The sequence below is a fragment of the Cataglyphis hispanica genome, chromosome 16, assembly GCF_021464435.1.
Source record: "Cataglyphis hispanica isolate Lineage 1 chromosome 16, ULB_Chis1_1.0, whole genome shotgun sequence".
Classification (NCBI taxonomy): Eukaryota; Metazoa; Arthropoda; class Insecta; order Hymenoptera; family Formicidae; genus Cataglyphis; species Cataglyphis hispanica.
This window is the reverse complement of record NC_065969.1, coordinates 2,174,052-2,186,402: the sequence shown is the minus strand read 5'-3', so window position 1 is coordinate 2,186,402 and position 12,351 is coordinate 2,174,052. Positions and strand designations below refer to the sequence as shown.

The window sequence follows — 12,351 nt, the reverse complement described above, 5'->3', positions numbered from 1 at the left end:
TATTACACTCAAGAGCGTACTGATTATCCATTTTAAATATATATATTAAATTTTTGTTTATGAAATAGGCAAACATTTTCAATTTATTAATTAAATTTATTATTTTGAATTTATAATTAAAATGTCTGAAAAATACAAGTATTTTTTCTCATTTTTTTATAAATATGTTTATATATTTTGTTAATATTGCTTGGCCAAGATATAAAAACAAGATGCGTTGAATATTTATAACAAAATTGTATTTTTTTGTTTGATCTCGCAGATTGTTGCCGTGGTGGAAAAAATGGACATATTGTAATGGTTTAAAATTAATGTCCCATTCTAATATTATTAATTATGAAAATTCTATTTAATGGTCAAAACATTATATAAAAAAAGAAAACTAAAATTAAAGTTTCAGAATTTCTGGCTTGCTTTGAGCATTCAGATTTTATAAGAAATTTTCTAAATCTTCTAAAAATTAATAATAAAACATCGATTATATTGCTAAAAGGTTTTAGCGATCATTATAATAATACTTTTCTTTTGAATATTGCGAACGCGAGAAATAAAATATTATACTATAAAGATCAAATATTAAACTTTATATTCAACAAATTTATGGAAATAAGACCACAGTAATTTTTTCATAAATCTATTACTCATAAATTTATGTTTATGTTATATAAATCTCACTTAATTAATTCTTTTATAGGAAACACAAAATAGCTGTAATGTTTACAGTTTTATTAAATCATTTATATTCTATGGAACAAATCAAAGAGGTGAAAATTTTCTATGCTTATATAAACTTAAAATGTGATTCTTAGTGCAAGTGAAGAAACTATTTTTTAAAGTTGATAAATATTAAAATAATCTGTTTTGTAGGTAAAAGAATTTCTGAATGATCATTTGCTGGAATCGAAAAATTATATAAAAAAGAATATACGGAAAAATTTGAAAGAGCCTTCAGATGGAATTCTCGAGGTAAATTTTAAATACAATTACTAAAACTATTGTATTTTATTTAATACTACTGTATTCGCTTATTAATCATTTATTTAAATTAATTTTTATTTTCATAAAATGTGTTTTAGTATTGTGTTACAGTATCTTAAATAAACCAGCAAAAATTATTATTATTTTATATTTTTCCCTAATAATTTTTTAATGATTAATATAAAAATGATTTATTCTAAATTGCTGCGAAACTGATAACACAATGGAAAGAAGAAGAATAATTACATAAACAAATTCAAATCAAATTGGACATATGCTCTGAACAAATCGAATCTAATGTAAAGTATCTTAACAATTTAATTGCTTAATGAAAACTAATAATAGTAATATTTATCTCAGCGTAATCTCAACCTATCTGTTTGAAAAATATTTTTTGTACGCCATATATTTAATATTTTAATTATGTCCACTTAGATGCATTAATAATATGATACTCAATTGCATTAACATCAAAGATATTTCATGCATGGGTTTTTCTTATCGTTTTGCGATATTTAAATCATATTAAATTTTATTATGTAAATGACAAATTCTGATTTTTTAATATGTAGATTAATATATTTTATAAATATTATAAAAACAAATTTGTCTACAGAATGCAAACGTGGTGTATCATTAATGTATCGAAATGTACCATCGTATTTTAAATTGTATTTTAATTATATTTTCTATATTTTGAACTTTTTTCATATCAGTAATATTATTCTCTAATATTTATATATCCATCTTAACATTTTTATTAAGTTTATTATTAATATATGTAGATCAATATATTTATATTTTAATATTGTATTAATTATTAGTTGATATATTAACATATATATATATTGATATTTATAATGTATAATATTTATATATAATGCGTATTTATAATAATGCGTATTAATAATACATATTAATGTAACATGTTATATAGCATATCTCTTGTAATTTTATTATAATATAAAATTATTATTATTGTTTATATATATAATAATTCTATGTACATAATTATTATTTACATACATATATACGTATTTAACAAATTTTTGTTATATTAATATATGTGATAGATATTTTAAATGCTATAAAAACTGAAATGTACTTTATTAATGTTTACAATGTATTTACTTATGCATTTTATTAAAATTTTGCTTACAATGTATTTAATTAACGTATTATTAATGTTTAATTTATTTATTATAATTAATAAATTTATAATTAATAAATTAATAAAGCACACATTGAATTTTCATCACACACGCTTTTTATTTTATTAAGAACCTTTCTTAATTTTGAATTTCAAAATTCTGCATATTCTAACAGCTGCACCATTATTAATTTGATTTATATGGTTTGTTTAATGTCTGACAAAATTCCATCAAAAAAGTTTTAAAAATGGTCTTGTGTTTCAAATCATGATAAATAATAGTTATCCATTATTTTCTATATTTCATATAAAGGTTTAAAATTTTTATGTATTTATAAAAATTCAATTCCATGTTTCGCGAAATAGTTCATCAGTTTGAGATTTATAAAAACATTGATAATTGTCAAAACTAATAATTATTATATATAATTTTTGGCACTCTGAATCGTATTCAAATTGCTCTAATTAATTGCAGTTTATACTACGGGCAACCTAAGTAAAAAAATTAAAAAATGAAAATAAAATATGCTTTATTGCCTATTTTTGCGTATTTTTCTTAAAATAAATTATTTAAAGTTAAAAACTAATGCAATCTCTTATGTGATTATATTTTAAAAGCTATTAGCATTTATCGGTTAGTGGAGATATTTTCGATGATCGAAAGTGTTGACATAACATCCGTACTTATTGAAATGTTATATACCGAGTGCCGTCAGTCTTCGATGGTTTCTCGAAATGATAACATCTCGAAAATGTTGTAATTATATATATTTTGAATATTACTTAATAAAATATTACTAATCAATAAATAGAGTAACAATCATCAGATTTATTATACTTAACTTCTGTGAGAATTGCATACTTGAATAACAAAACCTGTGGCATACAACGTTAATATACAGGGTGAGTTAAAAAATAAAATATATCTATATATCTGTCGTTAAATTAACGAAATATAAAAAAATAAAAGGAAAAATTTAAATAATGCTAATATACAAATAAGACACAACCATAGTTTTATTTTCTAAAAGTTAACTTTGATAGTTTTAACAAAGAAGTGAATTCAAACGCGTATCATAAAAATGTCTATATTATGTATATCTTAAAATAACTTTATTAAAAATAACATAATAAATATAAACAGACTAATCGTGCATGATTTATACTTGATTCAGTTAATGAGTCAATTCTACAAGAAATAAAGTTTGATTAAATTAAATTAAATTAAATTTAATTTAATTTAAGTGTTGAATAAATTTTAATTTATTTTAATTTTATCAAATAAATAATTATATATAATAACGAATAATACTCTCTAGATGTAACATCCAATACCTTATAACGTTATTAAAGTACAACATTAAACAATTAATGTATGTACAAATATAAAGACAGATTAAAATAAAAATTGTTTAGAAATAAAAATTATTTTTTATTTATTTAAGTTATGTTATCAACACTTTAGCTTTATTTATCTATTCTAATACTTTGAGTAAAAAATATTGTAAGTAACGGAGAGTTAAACACATATATAACAGAATAATATCAATCATATTGACAAAGTATAAGCTGAACAAAATATACACAATGTACAACTTTCAAAACGCCTATAAAAATATGTAAATATTGATAGTAACGGCAATTACTTATTATATATGACTTATTACAAATTCAACACAATTTTCCGTTAAAATTAAGAGACACATATACGAGTTCTATTAAATTTTTAAATCGACAATAAATAACCAAGTTTTAGTTTTGTTTATGATTAAATGTAAAGCTTTATTTTATAAATGAGGAAATATTAATTAATTTAGAAAAAAATTTTGACGATATAATGTTTGTCCAAAATTATACTTTCTGCAACACAAATTTTATTTAAAAAGTGTAAATTAAACAAATAAATTTTTAGATTATATAAAGAGTAACATCATAAAAACGTTTTTGTTAAAACATAATTTATTATTATATTTATTACATATTTGTTCTTTGAAATCGACTAAACTATGTTACATATATTACATGTTTTATCTTCAGAATTAAAAAAGTATTAAAAAATTTTATTTTGAATTTAAAGCTTATTTTTTCTCCCTTTATAAATTGAATGTAAAAATTATAATATAAAGTAAGAAATATAGTAAAATAAAGTGCGTAAAATAAATAATTTTTTACACAATAAAAACAAAATCAATTAAATATACATTAAATTTTTATATTTTAAATTATTATCTTTCTCTCTCTCTTTCTTTCTCTCTTCCTATTTCTAACCAGAAATTTTATAATTATCTATGAATCAATTTCTTTTAAAAAAGTTAACTTTAATGTTACTTGTACTTATTCCTTTTTTCTTTCATATGTTTATGATCGAGAATATATCTCGCTGCTTTTGTTTTTTTATTTATTTTTTTTAATAATAAAATATTTTTGCAGATTTCTAAAGTAAAAACATGGCATGTTTAAAAATGCTACTAAGTGGCAGTTTAGCATTCATCATCACGACAACTTTTGTTACCGCCAATTCATTACCGAAATATTACCCAAGCCGTTATGACATCAAGCTTAAAACATATATTAATAGTAATAAGTTCTACGGTGAATCCAATATTACTATGTTTTTTCGTGAGCCAACACAGGAGATAAGTTTATATGCAGAAAGATTATGCATAATTGATATAATTTTAATTCAATCTTTAGAAGGAATTGATAAAGATAAAAAAATTAAAATTATTGAATCAAATTATACATATGATAAAGATTCGCATATTATCGACCTTTATTCCATGGAAGAATTTCCGAAAGAATGTATCATAAATGTGAGATTCGCAGGTGCTCTACATGATAACAGAGGAATTAAAACTTTCTACAAAAGACGTAAAAATATAGCGTTAGTAACTCTCTATCAAATATTAAATATGTATTATATGTAAATAAATAAATTATATATATATATATATATATATATATATATATATATATATATTAATTTTAAAATTATATTTTATTTTAACATTTTATATAACACATTAATATTATTTTATATTAAACTACAAGATGCAATAATATTAGCAAACATTGAATAATTTTAATATGAAAAAGCAATTTTTATTATGTATTGTTGTTAATGTGTAATATAATAATAATATTACAAAAAATAGAAGATAAAAGCATATACATTTTTGCAAGACAATGTTTTCTCTAGTTCTTAATATTTTTATACTTGTAAAAAACAATTTATCTTTATATAATTTCTGTTCTTAAGATATGAGAAGTGGCTGCCTGCAATATGTTTTTTGAAAGCTGACAGGCAAGAAATATTTTCATGTTGGGATGATGTGCGTCTTGCAAGCAAATTTAAAATTTCTATAATGCACCATAAAAATTACGAGATTTTGTCGAATATGCCAAAGCATGAAGAGGAAGCAAATGAAAAGGGAATGTTGTGGACACATTTTGATACCACTCCTGAAATGTATATTTATTTGCTCGCTGTAGTTATGGCTAGTAAATCAATATTTCACGAACTGTATACAATTGATTATATCACATTATGGGGTAGACCAAACTATTTATCTGATTTGTGGTATGCACAAAGTGTCATGGGAAATGTCACGACGTTTATACACAATATTAAATGGAAAAGGTTAAGAGAAATTCAGAAACTAGATAATATCGCAATTCCAGATTATCAGGATTATGACACGTCAAGTACAGGACTTATTTTTTATAGGTAAATATATGAGTGAAGAAATAAATATAAAGAGATATCTTAATATGTTAAAAAATACACAATTATTATTTGTATAATTAATATAAAGCAAAATTTATAGAATAACATGTTTTATATCCGACAATGAATTCAATTAAAAATATATATTTTTATTGAAAATCAAGTATATCTAAAAAGTTAAAATTATTTGCATACTTACATCAGTTGCAATAAATAATAGTAACAAGATTTAATTATACATGTTCATAGAACAATTCGTTTGCATTACATTACGTGATAAGAAAATGCTTTTATTTTTATTTGATAAAATTTGTATTTTTTCATTTATGCAAAGCTTATTAAATCTATTCTCAATATTTATTAAAAATAATAAATTTATTTAATATTTTTATTAAAAATGAAAATTATTTGATTTCTGATAATGAATCTTTTGCGAGTATACATTTTTATTAATACCCGAATTAATATAGGTAAATATATCATTATAATGTCACTATAATATCATTATATAAAAAGTTTAGCATGATTATTAATTAAAAATCAATTCAAACTTTTTGATTCATTTAATCATTTGTATATATTAAATCAATAATTTTATATAAAGAGAATATCATTAAACATTCTGAAAAAAACTTATACATATACACACAATACAACTAACTGTACTTTATTTAAAACAATTTTTAGAGAATCAGATATTTTATATAATAAAGATGCAGATCCAGCTGGGCGTAAAATCGAAGTAGCGCGCTTAATAGGATATAAAATATCACAGGAATGGCTTCCTCACTTTCATATGTTCTGTTCTCTTAGTCCTTGGGTGCAAAAAACTTTGGCCACATTTATGGGAACGTACGCTGTTGATAAGGTTACTTTCGTATCTTTAAAATTGTTAATCAGTATGCTCAATAGTTATTGACACATGACAATATTTATTGACATATGACAAGTACATAAAATTTTTATTATCTTTAAACTTATTTATTTTTCGAAATTACAAAACTGATTACGTATATTTGACATTTTTATATTTTTATAAAGTTTAAAATATAAAAGTAAAAGTATTAAATATATTAAATATAAGATGTAAATTAAAAACTGGCATTTATGTTAAACTAAAATTGAAATAATATAGAAATAAAATTTGTAATAAAAAAGAAATTTTTCTAAATGTTTTGAATAAAATGATTATTGTAATATTACAGAATAGACAATATTTTAGTAATATTTTATTATATTTTCAAAAAAATATTTTTTCTAACGTTAGAAGATAACAATGCGATCTAGTAAATGCAAATTTTTTTTGCAATTCTATATCGATTTAATTACATGAAAATTTTTTTTCCAGGTTTTTCCAGAGACTCGGATGATGGATTTGTTTGTCGTCCAAATTCAACATGAAGTTTTATTCTGGGATGGTTATTTTGAATCACAAACCCCCTTTTCTGAAGCAATTTCTTATTTAAAAGGTATGATAATACAAATGAAAAAAGAATTAAGAATAGTCCATGTAAAAATATTTGAAACATAAATGTTCTTTAAAAAACATATTTTTTGATAATTTAATTAATTAATACTAAATATTATACTTTAAAAAATTTATTACTCATATAATTTTTGTCTAAAAATTTTTTTTCTGAAATTCTTTTTTTGAAAGTTGTTATTATTTAAATTTTGTATTTAAATTTTGAAGTTAAATAAGTTAAATGACTTAATAAATATTGATTGAAAATTGAAAGGCAAAATAATGATATTCAATTTATTAAATGCTCAAAATGTTTAATAGCAAATTTATTATTGTTCTCTTATATTTAACATTAATGAGTTGAAAGAAATTTTATGTAAAAGTAGCATATTTTTAATAATAAAATTAACTTAAAAAAATGTTACATGGATTATATTGTTATAATGTTATTGATATTTATTGATCTACAGTCATCTGTTCTCACTCTCTTATAGAATAAAATCAACATATTATGTTATTTTGAAACCTTTTTTCAGTTGTTTCAATAATTTAATATTTTATTTCCAATTAATACAATAGCAATTTGTTAAATTAATATATGAAAGTGTTATATATGTAACATAAAAATTTTAACCATCATATTTTTCAATCAAGGGGGCGCAAATTTTTCAAATATGAATAAATATATTTTTAAATATACTTAATCAAATATTCTTTTTTTTCATGATGCATAGGATCCGTTATATTGCGTATGCTGCAACATGCTTTTACCGAAGAATCTTTTTGGAATCATATAATTTGGGGAATGGAATTATGCATATTTGAGTAAGTAATATATATAATATACTATAATAAGTAATAATAAGTGATAACAAGTAATTGTACTATAATAAGTAATGTATTACAATAAAAAATAATTATATATAAAACAAAATTAAGCAAATACATTAACAATAATAATGTAAATTTAAAAAAAAATATTTTTTTGTTTTTTGCAATCATTCTTTGCTTATCTCTTAATATTATAATTTTATTTTCTTTAATTCTCTATTTAACACAGAGTTAAAATTTTCAATTTTAGTGTGCGTATAAATTTTATAATAATGATTACAGGTCGACTTTGCAAACTGCTTATATTAATGAACAGAAATGGGATTCACTCGTACCAACGCAAGAACAATTTGATGTCATTAGTAGTAATGCAGAGCAATTGAAAAGTTGGCTAAATCATAAACGTTATCCTATTATAAAAGTGATGCGAATATATCAACCAATGACACTTACAGTCGAGAGGGTAATAATAGAAATTAACAGTGCAACAAAAAATTTGAGTATACCTTTGACTTATACTACGCAGATGCAACCAAATTTTTATAATACTACACCTAACAATTGGCTAATCTATAAAGAATCACATGAAATACCATTTACTAAACAATTTATTCAGGAGGTTAAAAATCTTGAAAGCAATCAATGGATAATATTTAATTTACAACAAACTGGTAAATATCGACCAATAAATATTGTTCTCCTATATTTATTCTAAGTAATTAAATTTTACATTTCAGTTTTTGTTTACTTTTGTTTACTTGTATTTTGAGATATACTACATATAGTTAAATATATAATAAAAATATATAGATAAATCATTAAAAGGAACAATCATGATCTTGCCAATAAGTATATTGTATCAAATATATTTTTTGACAGATTTGCGATTGCTATGCTAAACAATTTATATGTGTATGTATTAAACTACAGAAATTATAGAATTATATATATTATATATATGTATAGTAAATTAGAGAAAAATACAATTAAAATTTCAGATGATTTTCTTTTGCAATTTGAATTATTAAAAACATTATCATTTTTTATAGGATATTATCGCGTAAATTATGATAATGAAAATTGGAAAAGGATTTCAAATTATTTAAAATCTGAGAATTATGTAAATATACACGTTCTCAATCGTGCCCAAATTATCGATGATGCTTTTCACTTAATGCTGGCATACCAAATAAGTGCCTTCAGATTCTGGGATATCGCGGATTATTTAAAGCAAGAAACAGATTATGTGGCCTGGTATCCTATGTTCAAAGCTCTAGAATACATGTCGCGCATTTTTAGCATGGATCTTTTCGGTAGAAAACTTTCTGTGAAGGTAATTGTCACTCTATTTATAATCAATAAAATTTTCAGATGTTAGATAGATATGCATGTAAAATAATTGCTACTCTTATAAAATAATTGTTTTATCAAATAATTTTTAAAAATAGAAAATGTATAACAAAAACATCAAATTGTACTATAATATTTTAGGTTTTAAAATTAGAAAATTAAAAAAGAAAAAGTATAATATTCTTCACAGATATATATATATATATTTTTATTTCTCTCTGCTACTTTGTCCTTATTTAAAAATTTGCAAACATATTGCATAGTTTATATCTAATAGACTGATAATGACTTATAAAAATAGAATAAAAATAAGAATAATAACAAATGCCTGGTAACAAAAACAAATATAAAACTTTATTTAACAATAATTTTTAGGTACTAATGCGAACTATATTAAATGAATTATTGAAGAAAATTTATTACACAGAAGTTTCTAACGAAGATGAACATAAAAAATGTTTAAGGCAAGAAGCTGCAAAATGGGCGTGCTTATTAGATGTTAAAGAGTGTAAGAAAGAAGCCAACAATAAATTATCGTTATATCTTGCACACCCAAATAATCATAAGTAATTATTTTTCTTACATTTGTAGTACTTTTATACCTAACTTCTTATATTTCATACAATGTTTGAAATTAAAAATTATTAAATTAAATTACACACACATAATTATATGTTAAAGTTTTATAAAAGAATTTTATTTATTTAATTTTTTTTTTGCTATTTTATAGAATTTTGCCATGGTGGAAGAAATGGACGTATTGTAATGGTTTGAGTTCGTTTAAGGAAAACTACACTTTGCAAAACATAAATTTTGAATTCTCGAATTGCGTTCAAGATATTGATTTCATTAAATACTATTTAAGAAACATGAAAAATATACTTATGGATTCGAGTTCGAAAACTTATAATTTAAGACTGCAAACTGTTAATAGTTATTTTACTCTTATTACGAAACAAATTAAAATCAATATTGTACGTGAATTCATATTAAGTAATTTCGAAGAAGTAATATCCAGGTAAGAAATAATATTATTTTTATGAAAGTACATTACTCTTAAATATACGTGTTATAAAATTTCTCTCTATATTCATATATATTTTTTTTTCTGTATATAGACAAGTCAACACAATTGCAACATTAACTGTTATTATTAATAATTTATATACTGATAAACAACTTACCGAGGTAAGCGATTTATGAATTTATTTGTGTATCATTCTAACAAAACTATTGAATTATTACTTATTATAAAAATCAAAATCGTTTTTTCAGTTAGAAAATTTTGTAAAGAAGGATATGAAGAGAGATAGGCTAGTGTTTCCACATTGCCCAGCAATGTGCCAAATATATGAGGTAAATTTTATCAATTAAAATATTATATATATATATGTATATATATAAGGTGTCTATAAAGTTTCCTTACTCGTTATATTGAAAACTGCTCAAAATTATGAAGAAACGAAATACGTTCGATCATTTCGAGGGGCTGCTCTTTTAAGGAGGGAAATTGTTTTCTTAAGATGGTGCTCCAGAAGGATTCTAATTCGCAAATTTTAAATAGAATCCCCCAGATTGTATAAGTATAAGATTTTAACGGGTATAAAAAAAAAATTTTTTTGACAAATTGATTTTCATAATTTTGCGATTTTTCATTATTTCACAATTTTTCATAATTTTGAGCCATTTCCGAAATATAGTGGGGACAGACTTTGTAAACATTCTGTATATATATTTTTTTACAATTTTAAAATGATTAAAAATTTTATAAAAGAAAATAATGTAATGAGAACACGTTATGTTTGATTCTGTCGTATAAGAAGTTTAAACATCGTTAATTAAATTCTGTTCATATAAATTTTAATTCTGGTTTTAAAAAATTATATAAACAATATACTTCATATTTCTACATAAGTACGACATTTCTTCGCAATTATCTTACACTATCCAGCATAGATTTTACTTAAATCAAAATTTCTGCTCTACATTAGAAAAAAATTGTAAATTGGTATTGACAAGTATTTTTATAAAATAGAATATATAAATTTCCATTATATAGATATTAGAAATCTAAATAATAATATAAACTGCAATAGAATTACATATTTAAGCATAAATTTAAAAGCTTCTTATTACATCAATATTCATGTGGAAATATACATCGTTATTTGCTGTGCAATAATAATAAAGTTTTTTACTTTTATAATTACTTCATCATATCTTACTAATTATTACAAATAAATTTTGATATAAATTGTTTTAGGAAGCAACTATATTAAAAATGCAGAGAAAGATAGAGAAACGTCGTTTACAAATCCAGTATCTGCATTCCTTCTTAGAGACTTTTCTCTATGAATGAAATTAGCAAAAAGTAAGAAAACTAGAGCGCAAACGTGTGTAATATCATGCGCGTGCACGTATCACATTTGTATTATAAAAGTTTTCTATATAGCTCTTATTTATTTTTATTTATTATTATTAATTATTTATTATATTATTTTTATCATTAGAATTATTTTATTAAATTAAAAAGCCTATTAATGATGCACTTGCATTGACAAGAACATTTTTCAAAATGAAATAATTTTCTTATAAACAAAAAAACATTTAAATCATACAGCTATTTACACAAAGAATTATATTTCTTAAATTATTCTTAAATATTTCTTAATTTTACAATCAAATCTTTATAGAAAATAAACATGTATCAGTATTATATATATATCAGTAGTATTACACTCAAGAGCGTGATTATGCATTTTAAATTAAATTCTTGTTTGTGAACTAGGCATACATTTTTAATTTATTAATTAAATTTATTATTTTAAGTTTATAATTAAAATGTCTTAA

At 21.7% G+C, this 12,351-nt stretch overlaps 2 protein-coding genes across 8 annotated transcripts in view; both read left to right on the top strand.

Annotated features, from left to right (window-relative positions):
- The window catches only part of LOC126855567 (thyrotropin-releasing hormone-degrading ectoenzyme-like), a 21,297-nt gene extending 19,597 nt beyond the window's left edge, over window positions 1–1,700 (top strand). Inside the window, exons 11-13 of one of the 2 annotated variants that reach the window (XM_050603355.1) lie at window positions 695–764; window positions 868–966; window positions 1,077–1,700. In XM_050603355.1, coding sequence (XP_050459312.1) covers window positions 695–764; window positions 868–966; window positions 1,077–1,097 — 190 coding nt within the window. In that variant the 3' untranslated portion in view covers window positions 1,098–1,700. The remainder of the gene's footprint in view (window positions 1–694; window positions 765–867; window positions 967–1,076) is intronic. The other variant, XM_050603356.1, reaches the window with a different exon arrangement.
- LOC126855572 (aminopeptidase N-like) overlaps window positions 1–12,351 on the top strand; it is a 21,614-nt gene extending 9,263 nt beyond the window's left edge. Inside the window, exons 1-13 of one of the 6 annotated variants that reach the window (XM_050603367.1) lie at window positions 2,852–3,031; window positions 4,559–5,012; window positions 5,388–5,855; window positions 6,543–6,723; window positions 7,204–7,324; window positions 8,055–8,145; window positions 8,434–8,822; window positions 9,201–9,484; window positions 9,877–10,067; window positions 10,232–10,519; window positions 10,620–10,689; window positions 10,777–10,857; window positions 11,765–12,351. In XM_050603367.1, coding sequence (XP_050459324.1) covers window positions 4,576–5,012; window positions 5,388–5,855; window positions 6,543–6,723; window positions 7,204–7,324; window positions 8,055–8,145; window positions 8,434–8,822; window positions 9,201–9,484; window positions 9,877–10,067; window positions 10,232–10,519; window positions 10,620–10,689; window positions 10,777–10,857; window positions 11,765–11,860 — 2,697 coding nt within the window. In that variant the 5' untranslated portion in view covers window positions 2,852–3,031; window positions 4,559–4,575 and the 3' untranslated portion in view covers window positions 11,861–12,351. Of the gene's footprint in view, window positions 1–2,851; window positions 3,032–4,558; window positions 5,013–5,387; window positions 5,856–6,542; window positions 6,724–7,203; window positions 7,325–8,054; window positions 8,146–8,433; window positions 8,823–9,200; window positions 9,485–9,876; window positions 10,068–10,231; window positions 10,520–10,619; window positions 10,690–10,776; window positions 10,858–11,764 lie in introns of those variants that run through there. The other 5 variants (XM_050603368.1, XM_050603365.1, XM_050603364.1 and 2 more) reach the window with 5 other exon arrangements.